This window comes from Chaetura pelagica, unplaced genomic scaffold (assembly GCF_000747805.2).
Source record: "Chaetura pelagica isolate M959 unplaced genomic scaffold, ChaPel_1.0 scaffold625, whole genome shotgun sequence".
Lineage (NCBI taxonomy): Eukaryota > Metazoa > Chordata > Aves > Apodiformes > Apodidae > Chaetura > Chaetura pelagica.
The window spans coordinates 1,341,264-1,363,106 of record NW_009953499.1 but is presented as its reverse complement, the minus strand read 5'-3'; the positions used below and the strand labels follow the sequence as shown (position 1 = coordinate 1,363,106).

The window sequence follows — 21,843 nt, the reverse complement described above, 5'->3', positions numbered from 1 at the left end:
GCTGTTTTCTGATCTGTCTTTTGAGCTTATTCTTTCAGTTTTTGACTTTTTTTTAATTTTTTTTTTCCATCCAGCAGGCTGGACCATAAACCAAAGCAAATTTCACTGTGTGAATGTAACATCTGCTCTGGGCTGCTTCCTTCAGCTGTAAACACTCTTCTGGCTCCTTTTTTTTTCCCCAGTATCATATCAAACACCTGTAGCTAATTAATTATCTATTCAGGATTGAAGGGACAGATTTTGGTATTGAATCCAAACTTTGAAGCCTCAAGTGGCTTAACTGGGGAAGGCAGAACTCCTGTATCATCACTTCATGGTTCCTCAGCACTGATATCAACCATGAATCATGTCACATGTGCACAGATGCATTTGCTTTCTGCCTAATTTGTCCTTTTAATGAAATGGAAAAAGAACTGAATCCAGAGATGGTGTCCTTCTGTACTTTATGTGGTTGGGATCCTGTGACCCCACTAATTTTACTCAAGAGCTGATGAGATGCCTGATAAATAACCTCCTTTTTCACCTCCTGAACTGTCAGCCCCATCATCTCCAATATGCAGATGCATTAGTGAACAAAAGCTCATTATTCATCAATATTAGACATTTTTCAGGGAGCTCCTTCTTTGGGGAATGAGCCCAAATGGCAGCTGGTTTGATTCAAAAAGATCTGTAATTCTTGGAAATCTTATTCATTATTAACAGAACATTTAATAATACTTATGAGAATGTCAGAATTCAAATCCTTTAGCTGTAAGATTACAAAAATATTTAACCTGAGTTAAATTTATCTTGATGTGCCTTTTGTGTTGTGCTTTGTTCCCCTCTCAAAGCAGTTAAACTTGCAAACAAATTTATCTTGTTTTATTGCAGCAGCATCTACCCTGCTTAGCATGCACTCTGGAGGAATTCATTAACAAACCTATTTTTAATCCACAAACACATAAATATGCAGAATCATGGAATGGTTTGGGTTGGAGGGACCTTAAAGATGATCTAGTTCCACCCCCTGCACAGGCAGGGACACCTCCCACCAGCCCAGGCTGCTCCAAGCCCCATCCAACCTGCCCTTCAACACTGCCAGGGATGGGGCAGCCACAGCTTCCCTGGGCAACCTGGGCCAGGCTCTCACCACCCTTACAGCAAAGAATTCCCTCCTCATGTCTCATCTCAATCTCCCCTCTTCCCATTTTAATCCATTCCTCCTTGTTCTCCCTCTACAAGGCCTTGTCAAAAGTCATCCCCATCTTGCAGCAATTGGATAAAGGCTCAAGAGTCACAGAAAAAAACCCAACAAAACAGCAAAAAAGGAAAGTGAAAAAAGCCACATGCCAGGGCCTCCAGGAGGAGATAAGGGACCTTTACATCTCATTCTTCATTGTAAAAATCCACCAAATCTAAGTGAAGGCAACTGCTCCACGTGGTGTGAGACGGATCTACCTCCCCAAGGCAGCAGCACAAGAGGGTTTTGCAGCTCACTGCTCTCCCTGTAAGCTGCTTTACCATCATACCTGTCCCTGCTCAGGATGATCCCTGAACCATCAAGCAGGGAACCTGGTGTAGAAGATCAGAGCATGAAGCAGCAGTGGGGACCCGTTTCATGTCAGAGGAAATCACAGCACTTCTTCAGGAAGCTCCAGCATGGAAACTGCTGCTCCTGTAACACCCTTGGGAAATGCTGCTGAATGGCATGAAGTGCTGCTCCAACACCTCCAGCACTTGGGTAAGCTGCACATTAGGGCAAGAAATGTTTTCTGTTTAATTTCAGGCTTTCCTAAGATTGCTGGAGGTTTTCTTATATCCTGCTGCATTCAAGCAGCAAAAAACTTTACAGTCCATTTCTGTGGGGATGGGAAATGCAAAGTTCCCCCGTAGCAGCACGGGATTCTTTGACCAGTTTTCTTTTCAGTAGCAGATTTTGAACAGTAACAGTTGGCTGCTTTTACATAGTGAGAGCCAAAAAAATCCTGGAAGCTCTTCAGAGGTTAAAGTCAGGTCAGCATTTTCACCAGCCATCCTGTTGTACACGAAAAGGATTTAGTGGCTTCCAGGAGAAAGGGCTGACTTGCTTCTATCTCTCCTCTTGGCTCATCTCTCTCCCTCCTCCCCTTTCCCCATTTTTTAATTTGACAAATCAGACTGCCTGAATTTGAAGATCTGGACCTTGTAATAATTTCATTACCCTTTCAACATACACAGAAGGAACCTCCCTTTACAGTAAAGGATCTAAAACCTGTAAAGGATCTACAGTTTCAAAATAAGTCTGTTCTAAGCCAAGTGATGCATTTATCAAAGAGTTCACTAAGCATGAAATAGTCCCTGTGCTGTGCAGATGAGAGATAAGACACACTTGCTCTCTGATAATTGAAATTATATAAGAGGTGACACACAAATGGACAGGAATAACTCCAAGATGACAAGCAATCAAGAGAAAACCTGCCTGCTTGAAATTTGGTCTTTCCATCCAGATTAACACCCCACAATGCCCACTCTGTACATCTCAGTGGATAGCCAGGCTCCAACTGCAGTCAGTTCAGAGCCTAATGAGGCACACTCTGATTTAACTTTGACAAATTAATGCTGTGTCTGGTCATCTAGATACATAAAATAAGCTTAGCACGTATAAAAATATTTTATGCCAAGCAAAATCACATGGAGAGAAGCAATTATGTAGAAGAGCACAAGGATCAACTTCCCACCTTAATTCACTGTTTTCTGAGGGGGCAAAGATCAACAGATCTTCCCAAACCAGTAACTTATCAGGATGAGTAAGAAATACATTGAAGCTGCCCGTTATAAAATATCTCTTCCTGGAGCTAATGAGCTAAGAGTTTAAATCACTTATTTGCAAGGAGCAGGAGGAACCATGACTCAGGGAACATAAAACACCCAGGGAAATGTTCTCTCTTTTACAGCACATAAAAATGGCAAGAAAACAAGTAGTTTTGACAGGAAATCTCCCACAGATTTACACTTCTGAGGTACAACGTGAAGTTGCTCAGACCAAAAGCCATGTCACTGCAGTTATCCTTGCAGAGAGCAACCATGAGCAAGGGAAATGCATGAAGAAGGTCTGCATCCAATCAAGGAGGAATGCAACCAGAAGGGAAACCTGATCCTGACCCTCCAGAACAAAGGAGCTGCCCTGCTCCTAGAGGGGCGAACGAAGTAGGACTTGGGCTTTACTTCCGACACGTGGACAATTTGTCTGCTCCCTTCTGGAGTGAAAATAATTCCAGGGAATTGCTGACATGCAGAGAACACCTTTCAAAACTGCTGCATACCCAATTCGCATCCCAGCAGGATATGAATGACCAAACTGTGCATCCATCTCCCACAGGGAAATAGCCGCCCCGAGCTCCAACTGACCCCGCACTCACAGGAGACACTTTGGAGCTGCAGAAAAAGACCAGACTTTGCAGAAAACTTCCCCCCTTTTTTTTTTTTCCACTGCTGGAAAGTGTGACTTGAGAGGACTGGTCTCCCCACAATTTGTTATGGCTGTCCAGCTTCTGGCAAAGGTGTTGAAATTGTTACTGTCAAAATAAAGAAGGGAGGGAAGAAGAATAAAGAGGCTCTTGTTCTCCTTTGAGCGTGGACACTAGTAAGGGAGTCTTGATTTTTGACAGCCTTGCAGAGGGCTTCCCCTGCTCCACACAAACATTTTACCTGACTTTTCCATCTGGGATCCATTAACATAGCCCTGGGATAAGTCACCTTCTTCTGTTTTTTAAAGTTTCCATGGGAAAAACCTAAGTTTCCAAACAGAAAAATCTCTAAGAGAGACTTGTTCCCAGGAGCGACAAAAGTTTCAGAGTTAAAAATTAATTAAAAAGACCTACTGAAAAAAGGATAGGGTAGAAATTCTGAGAAAAAAGATTCAGCACCTTTTCAGGTCAGCAATGGGGATCATGCAGACACCTCTCTGACACACAGGCTGGCCACAAAGGCCACCTGGGTCTCCTCTGGCTTTTATGTGGACGAGAAATTTCAGAAGAAACCAAACTGCACCAACTGACAGTGGTTTTGTTGCCTTCAGGTCGGCACCTGCCAACCATCCTGAGGGCTAGAGGAGCCCAACGTGATGGCTCAGCACACACTGACAGAACTCATCAGTAAGAGCAGCTCATGACAGCAATGCACACACATTTCTCCTGATTCTGCTGCTCCACTTCAAGCTTCATCCAAGACCCAGCTCTGCCAGAGGTAAGAACCAGCCAGAATCAAGCGACTGCTTTTACTCACTCTGACCCTCCAGCCCAGCCAGGCCTCAAGGGGTGCTGTGGGCCAGGGTGAAGCTCTGCCCATGGGACATGGTAAGCAGAGAACAAAGGGTGTGAGATAATGCCATGAATTTTCCCAGAATTCATTAACCTACTTTGTCTGCGGCTCAGAATAGCTCCCAGATTTGCACTTTACCATCATGCAGGCACAAGAGCTACAAAGGTTGCTGTGGCATCCAGGACCTGAGCTAAGCCCAGATTTCCTGGGCAGCCAAGCAAAATATTAATCACTAGTACAACTCAGCTCCCTCAATTATCAACCTTCCCTCCTCCTTTTTTTCAAGCACTGCATAAAGTGCTGGCAAAGTAAAATCTTATTAGCTGGAAAAACCCTCAACACAAAACACATGGCAAGGACAACCAAGCCAGGACCTGCCTGATGTTACACAGACCTTACTTTTCTCCCATTGTGCCTTTACAGTTATTGAGCAGAAAAATTAATCCATGTATGTTCATTTCTCAAGATGCTTCATGCTTGCAACCCAGACATCACTGGAATGAAAAACCTGCTACAGCAGCTACTGAAATTCTCAGAAATGTGTCTTTATTTAATCCTGCCCAAGGCTGAGCTTAAGAGAAGCTGTAATTTTTGAGGCACAGGCACCAATAAGGAGGCAGGGATGGTTCTGGGGCACAGGAGGTAATCATTCTTTTATATTTATAATGATATAACCAAACAGTATTTGAGCCATGAACATGATGGTGTCATCTATTGTCTTTCCTCTGACATCAAAGAACAGCTGCTGTGGACTAAACAGCATCGAGGGAAGGAAAACGCTGAAAAAACAGATGCCTCCAAAATTACTTTAAGTAATAGGAGGGGATGGCAGCCCCCAGTGACAGCCTGAAGTGTTCAAGGACAGGCTGAATGGGGCTCGGAGGAACCTGCTCTAGTGAGAGGGGTCCCTGTTCATGGCATAGAGTCTGGGATTGGACCATGTTTAAGGTCTCTTCCAACCCAAACCAGTCTTGGGATTCTACGGAGGAGTGTAATTCACCTTGGTCACTACAATATAACATGAATAAAGCAGAAATGCAGAGTCATTCTAGTTGGAAAAGACCTTTAAGATCATTGAGTCCAACCATAACCTAACTCTACCAACCACTAAACCAACTCTACCAAGTCCAATGCCTAAACCATGTCTCTCAGCACCACACCTACACGTTTTTTAAACACCTCTAAGGATGGTGGTTCAACCACCTCCCTGGCCAGCCTGTGCCAATGTTTAATAACCCTTCCAGTCAAGAAGTTCCTTCTAATACCTCATTTAAACCTCCCCTAACATCCAATTACAATCTAATAATCTAACCTAATAATCTCCCCTAATATCTAAGTGAAACCATCCCATTAACCACAGGCAGATGATCTAACACAAGGCCTGGCAGCCCCAGGCGCGGAGCGAGGAGGAGGATGGAGGCAGCACTCACCGATGATGCCGCTGTCCCTGCTCTCCAGGGTGGAGGTGGGGCTGGTGACAGCTCCATAGGTGCAGTCCTTGGTGGTGACACTGGTGGTGACGGGTGGGAGGGTGGAGCAGGGGCTGCTGGCGGGCGGGGAGGCCGTGCTGCTGGTCAGCGTGGAGCAGGGGCTGATGCGCTGCGTCACGGCCGAGCTCTGCGGGGGCAACGGGGACACGTCAGGCACAGGGACAGTGCTGGGTGTGAGGTCAGAAAGTGCTGCTTCTGATCAGAATGAAACTGTCTGCTGTGCCACCCCATGTCTGTGGGAGGCAGAGACACAGCCTGGTGGCATGTAGGGATGGGATGAGGGGGAATGGGTTTAATCAGGATGAGGGAGATTTAGTGCCACACCATCAGCCTGGAAAAGGCTCCAGGGAGACCTCAGAGCACCTTCCAGTGCCTGAAGGGGCTTCAGGAAAGCTGGGGAGGGACTTGGGACAAGGGCAGGGAGGGATGGGATGAGAGGAATGGAGATTTAGGTGAGACATAAGGGAGAAATCTTCCCTGTCAGGGTGGTGAGACCCTGGAACACGTTACCCAGAGAAGCTGTGGCTGCCCCATCCCTGGCAGTGTTGAAGGGCAGGTTGGATGGGGCTTGGAGCAACCTGGTCTAGTGGAAGATCAAGGACAGAGCACTAACATAACAGCTCCACAGGTTTGGTGTTATATTAAACAGAGAGATTGCAGCAGAGCAGAAAATGAACCATGTATTTCCATGATAATTTATAACCTCCCTCTGGGATCCACATAAAATACCCCCCCAGTGGATCAGACTGCTGCCACCACATCATCTTCTGAAGCACTCAGAAGCAAACCAACACTTCCCTCTCCCCAGCCAATTTGCAGTGCCAGCAGTCAATCAGGGTTAGTTATTTTCCATTCTTTTATGTTCTAGGTACTCACAAATACATCTTTTTTTTTCCCCAGGAAACCTTCCAGGAATTGCAGGCAGCTGACAGGTCTATACATTCTGGCTCCCAGTACAGTCTGGTTTCACACATTTGTCACATCACCTGTCAAGACCCTTTTTTGATCTCCTCAGACTGTAATTTTTTCAGATACCCAAGCACCATAATGACCATTTCATAAATCTGTTTTTAATTCTGCAAAATTAGTTCTAACACATGAATACGTATGATCAAATTAAAAACTACTTTTGTGTCAGTATTCAGTGAAAATATTCCATTATTTTTGCCCCTGAAAATTACTGGGGTTTATGGTTTTCTCCACAGAACCTGTCACAGGGCTGCTCTTGGGTGGTTGCTATCAAGCAGATGTTTTCACCACGACACCCACTGCCATGGGACTGTCTCTTCTGATTTATCACAGCTGACTGAGTCCATCACTACATCTGAGCTATAAAATCAGCATTTTCAAATATTTTCTTAAACTCACTGACAGTTCAAGGAACTGCATCAAGTTTAAGGGAATATTGGTTTTGATGTTCAGAGGCTGCATCCTGGGCTGCACTGGTAAGAGCAATGCTGGTTGTTGAAGGCAGGTGGTGGTTAACTCTGGCTCACCTCTGCTGGGATCACACCTGGAGTGCTGCACCCAGGCCTGGGTGACCCAGCACAAGAGGCAGAGGGGGACATCTGAGTGCCACCACCACGGGATGATCACTGATGATCACTCCACAATGATGACTGAAGGACTGGAGTGTCTGACACAGGAGATAAGGAGCTGTTCAGAACCCAACCACAGATGGTCCTGAGCAAACTCTCTTAGCTGACCCTGCTTCAAGTGGGCAGGTTGGATTAGACAATCTCCAGAGGTGCTTTCCAGTCTCATACTCCAGCATCTAAAAAGGTAATCAGCTCACATTTGAGACCTTTCAGAATGTGAAGCATTGTCACCTTTACCAATTATTCATGGTGAGGTTTTTCTGTGGCCTTGTCTCAACTGTTGAAACTTATCTCAGTGCTACCAAAGTAACACCTGCTAACCCTAAACCACAGAAAAATTACACTTTCAAGCAAATTAAAATTCAGTGTGAAAGTGGTACACTCATCTTCCCTTCAGCTGGTAACACCATTGTTTCATGAAATGCCTAAAGTTATATTCTTATCAGTTCTTCTATTGGTATCAGTGCAGCTCCTTAAGAACAAGCTACTTTGCAGTTGGAAATTACTAAATAACATGGTGTATCCCTTAGCATTGATTGACACGTTTTATTTTTGTATTGATATAGAAAAACGTTCCTCTGTGCAAGTTTTAAATATATATTTCCATTGACAGAACGTTCTGTGTTATTATTGCTGCTGTTTCATCTGTCACATTTTCACTTAGCTTTGAAAAATTCAACTGTTCTGTCACAGACTCATTGTCCTTTGTGCTTCTCTGGCAGCCAGCACAGTTGAAAAATAGCTTCCCAAAAAAAAGTAGGAGAAAAAGGGTTTCTTCTTCAGCATTTGTGATCTCTCATTAAGGAAAGAATGATGAAGAAAGAGCCCACATATAAACCACCCAATTTCAGAGCAATATGGATTAGAGAAGAGATCCTTTGACTAAGTCAAAATAAGGCAATTGAATGGAAATGCAAAGTGCCAATTTACAGATTGGGGCAGTTTTAGTGAAAACACCTCCACTCCTTATCTTCACTTCAGCTCAAGCATTGGTGAGACTGCAAATAATTATTTTCTTGCTTGAGAAGGCAAAGCACAGTTGGAATAACAAACAGCAGCCAAATCCCAGCTTTTGATCCAAAGAACATTCTCTTTGGCCAGGCCATGTAAATTAATGCATTAAAACCTAGACAACTGTTGTCACTTTTAAATTCAAGTGCAAACTGGTAGTCAAAGTTTCAATCAGATTTTAATCAAACAATTATTAATGGCAGAATTAATCTTTGCAAATGTCATCAATGTCTTACTGCCTGATTTTCAGCCCTTCTTTAAGGCAGGTAGCTGAGGAAATTCCATTTGGGAAGGAGAGCTGGAGAAATTTCAGCAGATTTGCTGCAATTCAGAAGCAGCTTTAGCTGGGACAGGATCTGGGGGTGACTCCTGGGCTGCCACAGCCAGGGGCAGATGACCCAGGCAGAGGAGGGCCACCAAGGCTGTCATCTGGCTGGAGCTTGTGATGCTGGAGGAAAGGCTGATGAAGAGGGTTCTTTCAGCCTGGAGAAGAGATGGTTAAACTACATCTGGGGGTAGCTGCAGTCTTCCAGTACCTGCAGGGGGTGTAGGGAAGAGGCAGCTCTGCTCTTCTCAGAAGGGCAGACAAGACATTTCAGTCACAGGCTGCAGCGAGGAGATCTTCCATTAGGAAGAAGAAAAAAGGCCCTCACAATCAGTCAGCAAGCCCTGCCCAGAGAGCCTGTTGATTCTCCATCCATGGAGATCTTCCAAACTCGCCTGGACAAGCCCAGAGCAACGGAGTCCAATTTTGAGGCTAACCCAGCTTCCAGCAGGGGCTGGATGAGAGGACCTCCAGAGGTCATTCCAACTGCCAGTATTCTGCAATTCCAGGCAAGGGCTGACAGCAGGAGATGCTCACAAAGAAAGAAAAAATATCAACTTGGTAATTGAGGAGCCAGCTTCTCTTTATCTTCACCACCCCATGAAGAGGATTCAAAGGCCCTGTACAACTTTTTCATGCAAAAATTAGCACACAGCCCAAGATATCCATCTATTTTAGAGGACAACTCTCTGCTGTTTCTCTTCAGATGCTTCTTTTATTTATGCTCCAAAGACATCTTCTGCTTTAGAGAAAAGATGGAATTTTAATTTTTGTCAAAAGGCAACAACAAAAGGAACCATTTATAGCAGAAAGCTCTGCTTGGCTTTGAAGTATTCAGTTCAAATAGGTGCCTGTTAAAAGTACATTTTCCAGCATAATGTATAGTAAAGTACATTACAAATCCACCACAACTTACATTAAAAAAATTGAATGAAAGCATTAAAAGCTTAATGACTGTGTTAAGAGCAAAACTTTTCAAAACCACTTGGTTTCTTTTGACTCTCAAGCATCCTTTAGCCCATGCAAAAGATCAAAACCCTTCTGGTTGAAGTCTGCAGTGCAGGATGGACAGACCTAGGGGTGCTGCCCCTGCCCTGCTCCTCCAGCTTTGTACTAGAACACTCCTGGGCACAGTGGAACAACTTGTCTGAGTTTCATTCCAAGGGGCACAGGTTGAGAGAATGTCACATGTGCCACAACAGACAATCAGAAACATGCACAGAAACATCTTTTTGGCTGTCACTTTTCATAGACCCTTTATGGTTTTAGGTTATTTGGGTCCTTAGAACAGGTTCTCTAAATTGTGCTCGTGTTACATACATCTCAGTGACTTGTGCACAGTCATCTAATGACTCTGCCAAAAAGAAAGAGAATGATAATTTGGCTTCTGAGCTTCACGTTGTTCTATTACATACTAGATTATCCATCTGTCAATTTTAAAAAAAACAGCACAAACCAACCAACAACCAAAAACTCCCTCAAAAAACCATCTCTGATGTCTCCAACACTGCTGGGAGGAGGGGATATTGTCCAGGCTTGGGGGGGAGGATGAATAAACTCGGGTAGGTTCCACAAAACCTACACTGCAGCCCTGAGCTTTTTGCTCTTTTGCTTTCCAGCTGGCCAGAGGGGATGTACCAAACTCCATCACAATGAAGATGTTACAGTTTGTTTTCTGCATCTGTTTACAAGCATGAAATCACCTTGTTTGGCAAACAGGAGTAAAAACCACAACTATCTGTAAAATCAAGCTATTTCTGCTCCTTCCTCCCTCCTGTGAGCCTTTATGTAACGCTGCTAAAACACTTCTGAAATCTTGCCCCTAAGGTGCCATGGAAGTACAGATTATTTTGGTCACTATAATCTGATTAGAAACACTACCCACTCCTACAACACTTGCAGAAACTGCAGAGCACCAGAAGCTGTTTCAGATGGCAGCAGCTGATCCCTGGGCCACGTCCCGCTGCGCTGGATCGATGATTCACCACAACCTTTTACCTCAGCACAATTATTTCACCATTATGAGACACTCAGCTGCCACGGAATTAGAAAACAAGTCCTCTCCCACATGCAGTTGGATCACAGCCCGTGCAGTAGGGGAGGAGGAGGAAGGGCTGGAGGGGCTGTACCTGGTTCTCATCCTGCACCTCCATGCTGTACTGGGGCCCTGGCTGGACCTCGGTGACTTTCTCTCCAAGGAGGAAGCCCAGGCGAGTCATGAGTGTGTTTGCTGCCTCATCGACGGATGGAGGGGGTCCCAGCTCCTGCTCAGTGTCACCTAAACAGGAAGAAATACAGACTCAGACAAGAATCCTTTACCTTGGCTCCTGCTCAGTGTTTTACCAACTAATCACTGCAACGTCAGCGTTCGGGTTTTCAGGTCACTCACGTTATTCAAGGTTCCAATGTTCTATGCCAGTCATTCATTTTAGGTAACGTTTTGCTCCAGCTGTCATGGGGGGTTTTAACATGAAGTGTTATTTCTCCTCTCATTTTATTCTCAGCACCTCCCACAGAAGCAAGCATCTTGCCTTCCCCCTAGCAGAAGTAGCAGAGTCACCCAGGGAAGGAGATCTCCTGGACCACCAATGGAGAAGGCAGAGTCTTCCTGCTCTTCTCTCACATAGAAACAACCTCCAAGTTACCCACAGAGAAACCAAGGCTGCACAGACCAGCCTGAATGCCCTTCACAAGGTGCAGAGAGGCCAACCTGCCCTACCAAGTGGTTAATGGAAAAGAATAGGATGCAAAATCCATGTGCACCTTCTGTGATCACCTATTTCTAACACAGTTTGGTAGAAACCAGACACCAAACCTGCCTGTGCAGTCCCAGAATGGGCCAAGGAGACAAAGCAAAGTCCACCTGTCGATTCCCCATCAAGTCTATAAAACCATTCAAAACAAGTTTGGTTTTTTCCTAATTTTTTTCCAGCACCTATAGGAAGAGCAGCACAGACAAGCTTCCAGCTAGCAAAGCACACCTGTGGAAAGGCCAGGCAGGCATACTGCTATTTCCCTATCTTTGTAATTTAATAACAAAAATTTGTGGAGGTTTTTGACTCATAGTGTAACAAAAGTAAGTTGGGTTCTGAAAGTCAAGTTCTTCCCTGCTCACACCACCAGCAGTGTTAAAGCCTCAAGGTCAATTCTCTCCATGTTACACTGAAGCAATACTGTGTTTAGTGCAGTTGTAGAAGACTAATTAGGATTTGCAATTAGTCTACAGTTAATTATTCATCTGATAATGCACAATCTGGAAAACAGCCCAGCTCTGTCCTGGCTCGGGGGGGCTCCAGCACTCAGCCTGAGGCTGCAGTAAAAAATATGTTACTTTAAATATTGCTTTTTGATACAAATCAGTGAATCTGGGATGTGTAGCAGACCTCTGAACACTGAAGCCAGCACCTTCCAGAAATTCCTGTTTGAACTCACAAGGTACATCTCACAGAAGCTTAGAGCATTTTTTCATGTCTCCCTTGCACTGCTCCAAGTGAGAAACCCAGAGCATCTCACACAACCACGTCTGCACTCATGAGCATCAGCAGCTTGGGGAGATGAGCACCCAGGGTGTCCTCACATGGTGACTTCTCTCCTATGAAAATGGACTATATAGTGTGGTAATAGAAACTGTCTTCTAAGTATTGAATCCCCTGTATCCACTGTGCTGCTTCAGACAAGGCTGACATGAATAGGATGGATTTGAAGTAGAGACAAATTTAGATGGATGGCCCAATTTTCTCAACTGCTGACCACCCACATCCAATCTGTGGGCACTTACTATCTCAGGGAGTCAAATCCAGAACAGATACATTTACATAAAATGGAAATTACACAGACTTGTATTTCCAAGGTTATTTTTTTCTTTTAAAAAAGGAGACTTTTTGGATTTATCCTAGATATCTACATCTAGGATTGGCTCCGTTCGTAATTATCAGACCTTTATTATGCATTTCCCTTTTCTGCCTTCAGCACACATGAACAGGTTGCCCAGGGAAGCTGTGGCTGCCCCATCCCTGGCAGTGTTGAAGGGCAGGTTGGATGGGGCTTGGGGCAACCTGGGCTGGTGGGAGGTGTCCCTGCCCATGCAGGGGGGTTGGAACTAGATGATCTTTAAGATCCCTTCCAACCCAAATCAGCCTGGGATTCTATAAGAAACACTCAAACCATGCTGACTTACAGATCTCAGCAGAAAGGAAAAGCTGGATCTACCTCTGCATTGCCCACCCCAGGGAGGACACCCAGCCTGGGCTGGGGGAGGCTGCAGGACACTGGGCAGGTTCCCTTCAGCCCAGTAGTGGGAAGTCCTCCCAAACCAAACACAACACCTTGGAGGCTGGGCTTAACCTTGCCATTAACCCCCTCTTCTTTTATACTACCCCTAAAATATCTCCAAGGGGCACAACCCTGTATCCTGTATTTCACCTCTAAAATAAAAAGACAACAATAACTATCTGCTTTGAAAACAGCCCTAATTCATCTGTGAGATGCTGCCCAGTCCACCAGGTACCAGGAGCTGCCACAGCAGCAGCTGAGCTCTGAGAGCAGCACCTTTAGTGTAGAACTATCAATTATTTTATTATGCCATGGCTTTCAAAGTACAGATAAATTTCAGCTTCAGCAAAGCACTATTGTACTGGATTATCCCCTCTTTTGGTTTTAGGTCTTTAAAAATAAGTGCAGTCATTTAATTGAGTGTCAAAGAGGAGACATAACAGCTCCAAGATGTCTGTGACTGGGTATTATGGAAAGAGGCTGTAACTTGCCTTTCAAGGTTGACAGGCAGACCTAATACTCTCTAAGTTCAATGAAAGGCCAGAACTGGGATTTTTTCACCCTCCCAATGTGTGTTATCCAGCTGATGCTGCAGCCAACTCTTACACACACTTGAGTGCACTCGGTTCCTCCAGCCTGACCAGGGAAATCTGAGCTCACAGTTGATAACAGAACCAGTCAGTGATATTTTTAGCTTTTCTGACACTCCTGCTGTAACAAACTAGAGCAGCTCAAACACACATCCTAGAGTCAACTCAAATAAGCAACCTCTAGTATATCAATAAACAGTGACAAACTACCCAGCCACACACACGCAAACCCAACATCAATCAGTTGCTTTGAGATCCCAGCACAGTTGATGGTCTGAAGCTGCTGGACTGTCCTACATCAGCATGGACTCTTCTGCATCAATATCAAGTGATATAAAAACTGTATAAAAATGCTCAGTGATAGGAATTTTAAACAAGAACAAATAAACTAAACATCTCAACTCATCGCATGTGCATAAGCCTCTCACAGAAACACAGAAATGTTTGTGTTGGAAGGTACCTAAAAGATCATGTAGATACAACCCCCCCTGCATGGGCAGGGACACCTCCCACCAGCCCAGGTTGCTCCAAGCCCCATCCAACCTGCCCTTCAACACTGCCAGGGATGGGGCAGCCACAGCTTCCCTGGGCAACCTGGGCCAGGCTCTCACCACCCTCACAGCAAAGAATTTCCTCCTCATGTCTCACCTAAATCTCCATCTTCCAGTTTTCATCCATCTCCCTCGTCCTCTTATTCCCTGCCCTTGTCCCAAGTCCCTCCCCAGCTTTCCTGGAGCCCCTTCAGGCACTGGAAGGTGCTCTAAGGTTTTTCTTCCCCAGGTCGAACTCCACTTTTCTAGAGACTGAGTAACTTGATGTCCCTTTATGCTGAGCAGAAATCACGTATTTTTATACCCAGACACATAAGCAACAGGAGGGACAGGGTTCTTATGGGTGGTCATGCTGCTGGGCTGGGCAGGGTCACCCTACCCACCTGTCCACTCTCCCAGGAGCTCCCCTGCAGCCACCAGACACCACCAAGCTCTTCCATGCCAGCTGTCAACTTTAGTTATCTGGTTCAGTTGTTGGTGTCTGGTTTTAAACAAGAGGAGTTTAATGCCAAGCCCCACTGCAGTGACCTGGTCAGGGCAGGTACATCAGGGACACCTTGGGGTGGTCACCCCAGCACAGCACAGAGTCACCTCACCCGAGGTTGAATTACCCCTGGTTGTGTTGTCTTTGCACAAGCTACTATATTTCCTGATCCCCAGGGGAGAAACACCTCTTCTGCATCACAGCACAAATCCTCTCTCTTTGCAGCAAGGAATTTACAAGGGAAACTTTTTCCCACTTGGAATCCATTGTGTTTCATTTCAAGGCAACTCCAGAGTCAGCATCTCAGGTACTGAGCTCAGAGTCAAAACCAAGAGAGATTTACTACATGTTTGCCACCAGTCCAAGGATTTCCATCACAGATGCAGCCTGCAGAGCACAAACACATTGCAGTGAATTGCTTATTTCTAATAACATAAATAAAACCCCACAAACAGTTCCAAGACAGATTAGTCTCAAAACCTGAAGCCTGGTTGGAAGGAGTGGTAATTTGTCCAAGCAGGGCAGGAATTTATTATTTATTTTTTTTTGTTAAGAAAAATGTAAGCAACTGGTCTTCCTGTGCACTGCAAAAACAAATGAAGTCAGAATTAAGGCATTCAGATTCTTCTGGAGTGAGCTATACATAAATTCAAGGTATCTTCTAAAAAGTGAAAGAAAAAGAATAAACATACAAAAGAGTACATGAAACATGCAATGGAATTTTAGGCAGAGTCAGCACAAAGCTGTACTAAGGGATAGTTCTTTCTTTAAATCCTTAATCTTGAGAAAAGACAGGTAACTGCAGCATTTCATGGCAGAAATAAATAAAAGTTCCTACAGAGATGTGAAACAAGTTGTCCTTTTAGATTAAAATACTACCCATGCTTGAGCTATCTGGCGTTTTTATCTCTTAGGGCAGCAGAATTGCTGGGAACTGGAAATCAGAGCCCCTGGCCTTAATGCTGCTGCGTGCACAGTGATCCAGAAGTGGAACAAACAGAAGGAAAAATCAGCAGGGCAGCAGCTTCCCCAGCACAGGGAAGAAGGAAATTCCAAATCAGCACCATCCACCCAGACTCCTAATGAGCCCTGAGGACAAATCTAATCTTTATGGTAATGGAAAAAAAATAATAAAAAATGCAACATAAATGTGAGTTAATTCCTCTGAAACCAGAGGACAAAGTAAAAGCACCAAGAAAACAAGAACGTTTGATTTCTCTACTTCTAGACCTTGAGGAGAACACTGTGATTTTTTTACTTTCTTACTTGTTTTGCTTCTGGATTTAATTATATTGGAATAGCTGCCCCAAGAGGATGGGATGGACAGGGAGACAAGCAGAAGGTTAAAGGGATCAGGGGTGCAGGAAAGCCAGGAGATCATTTCATCATGGAGAGCTTGTGCTGCCCATGGCCTGTGGGACAAAGCAGCCCCTTGAGACTGAAGTGCTGTGTTAGGAGATGGAGTGATGGATCATGGAACATGAAGAGGAATGGGATGAGCCCACAGCTGAGCAAGAAGGGCACTGAGCTCCAGGAAGGTGAAGGGGAGAGGAGCAGAGGCAGCAGGAGAAGACAAAGCATCTCTGCCACAGCCCTGCCCAAGAGCTCCTCACCCATTTCACAGCAGGAACAATTTTCAAATATTACACCTAAGTAATTAGTCATAATGAATAATTAAACCCAACACTCAATTATTTAGAAGCTCAAAAAGAGCATCAATACCTGAGGCACACAAATACAGCTCTTTTTTACCCTTAAAACAATTCAGCTCAGCAGTGCCTCACACACCTCCCTGCTTTCCAGTGACTTCTGTAACCCTTTGAAGTTAACGACAATTTTCTTTCCTTTTACTGAACTGCAAAAATGCAAATTAGGGACATTATTACCTGAGCTCATCAGGCAATTCAATGCTCTAAGCCTTCCTCCCTTCAAAAAACTCAACCCACTTGAAATACATCAGACGACCTCTGCAGTTCATCCTGGGAGTCACCTGGTTTGGGATCTTCAGCAGCAGTTTTAGGGCTCCTGGCAGCTCCCTCAGGTGTCTCACCTGCATCAACCCTCAGTATTTTTGAAGAGGTCAACTCTAACACCTCTGCTGAGGTCATATGCAGGAGGATGGAGCTCATAAGTGCTCCTAAATGTTCACAGCACTTCCTTGAAAATCAAATCTACCCTTTTGTGAGCACAGTTATTGGGTTTAGTCTTGTCAAGCAGGCACTCAGAACGTACCATGTTTTTCAACATCATGATTTTAAAATAACTGTTTCTGTTCCCTCTTTTCAATTCCTGTAATGAAATCTGCCACATATTTCAGCTGCAATTGCTTACAAGCAAATGAAATTTCTTTATTATTTATTTTGTAATTCTGTGACTTGCTTGATAGTGACCATCATCTGATGTTGCCCATAAATGATGTAAGGCAGTGCCCCTGAGAGACACTAACATTGTGTCTTTACTCCAGAGAATACTTTTGGTTTAATGGTTATACTTTTATTTCCAAAAATCAGACTCCAAATACATTTTAAATCACATTTGACATCTATTGCAGCAAGCGTCTAACAAGAGCAACTGGGTAACAGTTGACTTAGTGGCACCATCACAGAATTTGCCTGAATATGAAACTGATTCATCTTAAAAATCAAATATTCTTAAATTAACAATGAAAGAAAATAGAATAGAATCGTAAGAATGGTTTGGGTTGGAAGGGACCTTAAAGATCATCTAGATCCAACACCCTGCATGGGCAGGGACACCTCCCACCAGCCCAGGCTGCTCCAAGCCCCATCCAACCTGCCCTTCAACACCTCCAGGGATGGAGCAGCCACAGCTTCCCTGGGCAACCTGGGCCAGGCTCTCACCACCCTCACAGGGAAGAATCTCCTCCTCATGTCTCATCTCAATCTCCCTCTTCCAGTTTTCATCCATCCCTCCTTGTCCTCTCCCTCCCTGCCCTTGTCCCAAGCCCCTCCCCAGCTTTCCTGGAGCCTCTTCAGGCACTGGAAGCTGCTCTAAGGTCTCCCTGGAGCCTTCTCTTCTCCAGGCTCAACACCCCAGCTCTCCCAGCCTGGCTCCAGAGCAGAGCTGCTCCAGCCCTCCCATCATCTCTGTGGGTTTCTCTGGTCTCTCTCCAGGAGCTCCATGTCCTTCTTATGTTGGGGGCTCCAGAACTGGAGACATTTTTCCAGGTGGGGTGTCACAAGAGCCAAGTCAAGTGGCCGAAGCCCCTGCCTGGCCCTGCTGGCCATGTGGATTTTGATGCAGCCCAGGACACGGGTGGTCTGTGGGCTCCTGCACATGGTGCCACCTCCTGTTGAGCTTTATATGTGCAAAGCTTAAGCACCTATGGAATGCCAGAAATAGATTATACCATTTATGATTTTGATCCCCAATTACATAACTTTGGATTTCCCCCCTCCATGTGACCTGAATCCATCCTGTTCTTACATCAATCTGCTTTCAATTATTCTGGATACACTTAAGCTAAATTCAGAAAATGCCCTTGACCATTTCAGCAGAACCCTCTAATCTCAGAATTAATGGAAGTTTTTTTCATTAGTCTTGTTTAAATCAAGAAGAGATATTTTTAAAATGTAACCAATGAGGGACGAAGGCCACCCCAGACACATGGCTTTAAATGTCTATTTTTGTACTGCTGCTCTTCAGACACTTAGTAGTCCTGTGAGAGTGATGGAAAATAGTCCCACAGACTTAAATCACATCACAGACAAGTGGCAAAGGAAATATATTCCCCATAAAAACTAACACTGAATGTTGTGGGTGTTCAACCTGCAGCTCTGACTCAACCTGTGCCCTGTGCACTGCTCCAGCTCTGCTTGCTTTGGTGGCTGTTGCTGCTCTATGTCAACAATTTCTGTAGGAAACTGCAAAAATTCCCATCATTAATTCCACTTAGTCTCTTGCACAAGTTCCACAGACACTTCACCTAAAGAGAAATTCAAACAAAATAAATCCTCCTCCACACTGCAAGTAAATGCAGCTTCCAGACCAGCCACAGAATCCTGCTGAGTGGAAAAGACCTTTAAGATCATCAAGTCCAACCATAACCCTACTCTACCAACCATTAGCACCCACCTCTTACCAAGCCCAGTGCTCAAACCATGTCCCTCAGCACCTCATACAGCTTCCCTGTACCTAATTAAGATTTCAAAAGTACAGTTTGGATGCAAAAATTACTGCACATATGTAATAATCTACTGGTAACACTTATCAGAATATCTAGCAGAAAACTGGCTTCATCTTGGCTCAAAACAGGATAGATGGCCAGGCAGGTAACCACACACATCAACACATCTCCTCTTGCCAGGCAAGGAAAACAGATGCCAAGAAGGGATGGGAATAGAGCAGGGAGCCCAGGAATGTCACTGCTCTGCCCACAGCATCAGAGACCTGCTCCAGATGCCACCATTTGTGGTGGGACAACAATTCCCCTGAGGGATGAAGACTCCCCATGGGAACATCCAGAGGAGCCAGCAGGGACTTGACTCCAAGAAAACAGAAGCAGCAAGTAGAGGAGTGAGGGGAAGCTGCTGCAGTCCAGACCAAACACAACAATTCTGGACCCTGCAGTAAGTTACAGAGCACTGGAGGAACTGGAGGAAATGTTGGTACAACCAACACTCCCCAGCAAGGCTGCACCCTCACGCTGGCAGGTGCCCAGAACTTTGTTTGGATTCAAAGTGATTATTTCACAGGCAGTCAGGAGTCAAATAATTAGTGACATAAAATGTCAAAAATTCCACTTAATGAAGCAGAGAATGTGCTGTGGTGCAGGAGGTTATGAGCAAATTGATCTTCTTCCCTCTGTGTCCAAGTGCAACTGTGCTGCCCCAGAGAAAGGAACAGGCAGGATGGAGAGAACAAGATGATCAACACAAATTACAGCAAGGGGAATGATATTCATGCTGGATAAGAATAAAGAAGTACTTGTTCTGCAGTCCTGAGGAGGGTTAGGAAGTCAAGGCAACTGGTAAGAGAGCAGAAGTAACGGTGTGGTTTTCAGAGCACCACATATTTTCACTTATGAGAAGCTCTCCATAGCACCACTGGAGTTCAAGTGCTTTTTGCATAGGAAAAAAAAAGAAGAAATTAAAATATAAAAGGATCCATTGGCCTCATGTGCACATTAAGACATGGGAACCAAGCTTAGAAAACAATTGAGCAGTTTTCTACAAATGCATCCACCCCTCCTCCTATTGTTGGAGCTGGTGAAATGATTACTGAGGTTTTTGCCTCCATAAAGAGTTTCAACAAAATACCAGGACCTCAAAACACTGTAAGGGGAGGAAAAAAATAAAAAATTAATTATTGACCACTTCCTCTAGACAGTAAAACATTTGGGAATAAATATCTGAGCCAGAAGGAGAAGGGAAACATTAATGGGCCCAACCATGATGAAGAATCCCAGTGACCATTATCTCCTTCCTTTTTGCCTCACTCACCATCCCAGTATTTCCCCTTAGGACTGGCATTAAAGTAAAGAAAAGGCTAACTTCAAATTAAAGAGCCTCAGGAGCTCCAAAAGAAATCAACAGCCCCAGGAGCTAAGGTGGAAGATTAGGTTTGTGTGAAGGCATCAGCAACATCCCATCACACCTCCCACCCAAGCGGTGCCCACGTGTGGCCAACCCAGCCTGGCAGGTGCTGAGCAGATGCAAATTACCACAGGATGAACATAAGTTGAAATTATTTCCCCAGTCTCATTTTGGAGGTGGTATCTTCCCCAAATTGGCAGTATTGAAGGATCTTTTCTCCCAAAGAAAGGAAAATCTGGGGAGAATGATTTGGTTTTGGCTGGAATTTTTCACTATGAAGTGCCAGTACAGACCAGGCTCCTGGGACCCTTCATGAAGACATTGAGAAACACCAGAGTCTTTAACAAGCAAGCAGAACTGCTGGGAGTTCAAAAGGCACATTTTACCAATTCTCTCAGCAATAAATTGAGATCCTGCAGGTGGAGAAACAGCTGAAGATTCCAGAAGGATGATAATGGCAGGAGATGCCTTTGATGACCAAGCATAATGAACAGCTCAAAAGGAGCTAAGCAGAAGGCAAGCACAGAGACAGAAAGCTTACCTGGCATCTACAGAGCAAAAAAATTCCATTCCAGCTTCTCCGTATGAATGATTTCTTGGGCTGAGTGAGCCCAACCTAACCTTTGTAAAGGTTAGAGATAAATCAATGTCCTGTTTTCTAAGTCAGAGGTGAAGCTGCTTTAGACTGAAATTCTGAGTAAGTTCCTTGTCCTTAGAAGGTCCAGTGACCCTGGTGGAAGACACAGTGACTTAGGTTTCATTATTAGCCCCATCTCTAATAGGTATTTTTGTTTTACAGATGGGTACTTTAAGCCAACCAAAGACCTGAAGAGGAAGCTATTTGCAGATGGGGTGCTACTGGGGCATGTGAGCATGCAAGGACTATTGGACAGTGCTGGAAGTCTGTGTTGGGTTGAGGGTCCAAGACTCTCAGTCCATGTATATCACTTACTGCAACAGTCCCTGAACCTACCTAACCCTCAGCTTTGCTTGCAGCCAAAGCATGATGTTCTGCACCCAAAGACAGTTAAGCAGCATGAATGGTCACCACTGGAACACAATCCTGGAGGAACACAGTGACCCACGCCAGTACTGAAGACAAACCCTACACATCAGCTCCCAACACAACCAATTCCTGACTGATGAACAGAACTCAGAGCACTTGCTTCAAAGACCATCAAGCTTTTGCAGCCACACTGCCCGAGCTGCAATAATTGAGAGTATTAATGACAGACTGACCTTGTTCTAAAAAATAATGTATTAGACAAGGGAACTCCTCTGCCAGGAATGACCCATTCAAGGGGAAGTCTGTCCTTGTCTCACCTTGTCCATCAGCCCTAAAAACACTTAAGTACACAGTACAGGGAAGGTCTCCAATGCTCCATCCATACAAGAAAGTCTCCTATCAAGCACCTAGTCCCATCTCCTCAGCTGTGGAAGAAAAGGAAGCTTTACACTGATCCTTCAGCAACACTTTCAAAATCAACAGGGCTGGTTTGCTGTGTACATATTTACTCCCTGCCAAGACAGACAGCTTTAAATATTCAATAAGCCAAAGCATTAGCACAAAAAAGTTACAGTTTCCCAACAGGCCAACTGAAAGCAAGCACTCCTGTTTGACAAGGCTAAACTACTCTTTAGACTCCCCTGGTTCCATCCTGAGGGCAGCCAAAGGTGCCAAACTGCAGG

At 44.7% G+C, this 21,843-nt stretch overlaps 1 protein-coding gene across 1 annotated transcript in view; it reads right to left on the bottom strand.

Annotated features, from left to right (window-relative positions):
- TANC2 (tetratricopeptide repeat, ankyrin repeat and coiled-coil containing 2) overlaps positions 1–21,843 on the bottom strand; it is a 192,334-nt gene that overhangs the window by 83,768 nt on the left and 86,723 nt on the right. Inside the window, exons 5-6 of the mRNA XM_009999327.1 lie at positions 10,832–10,980; positions 5,709–5,895 (exon numbers count right to left, since the gene is read on the bottom strand). Coding sequence (XP_009997629.1) covers positions 5,709–5,895; positions 10,832–10,980 — 336 coding nt within the window. The remainder of the gene's footprint in view (positions 1–5,708; positions 5,896–10,831; positions 10,981–21,843) is intronic.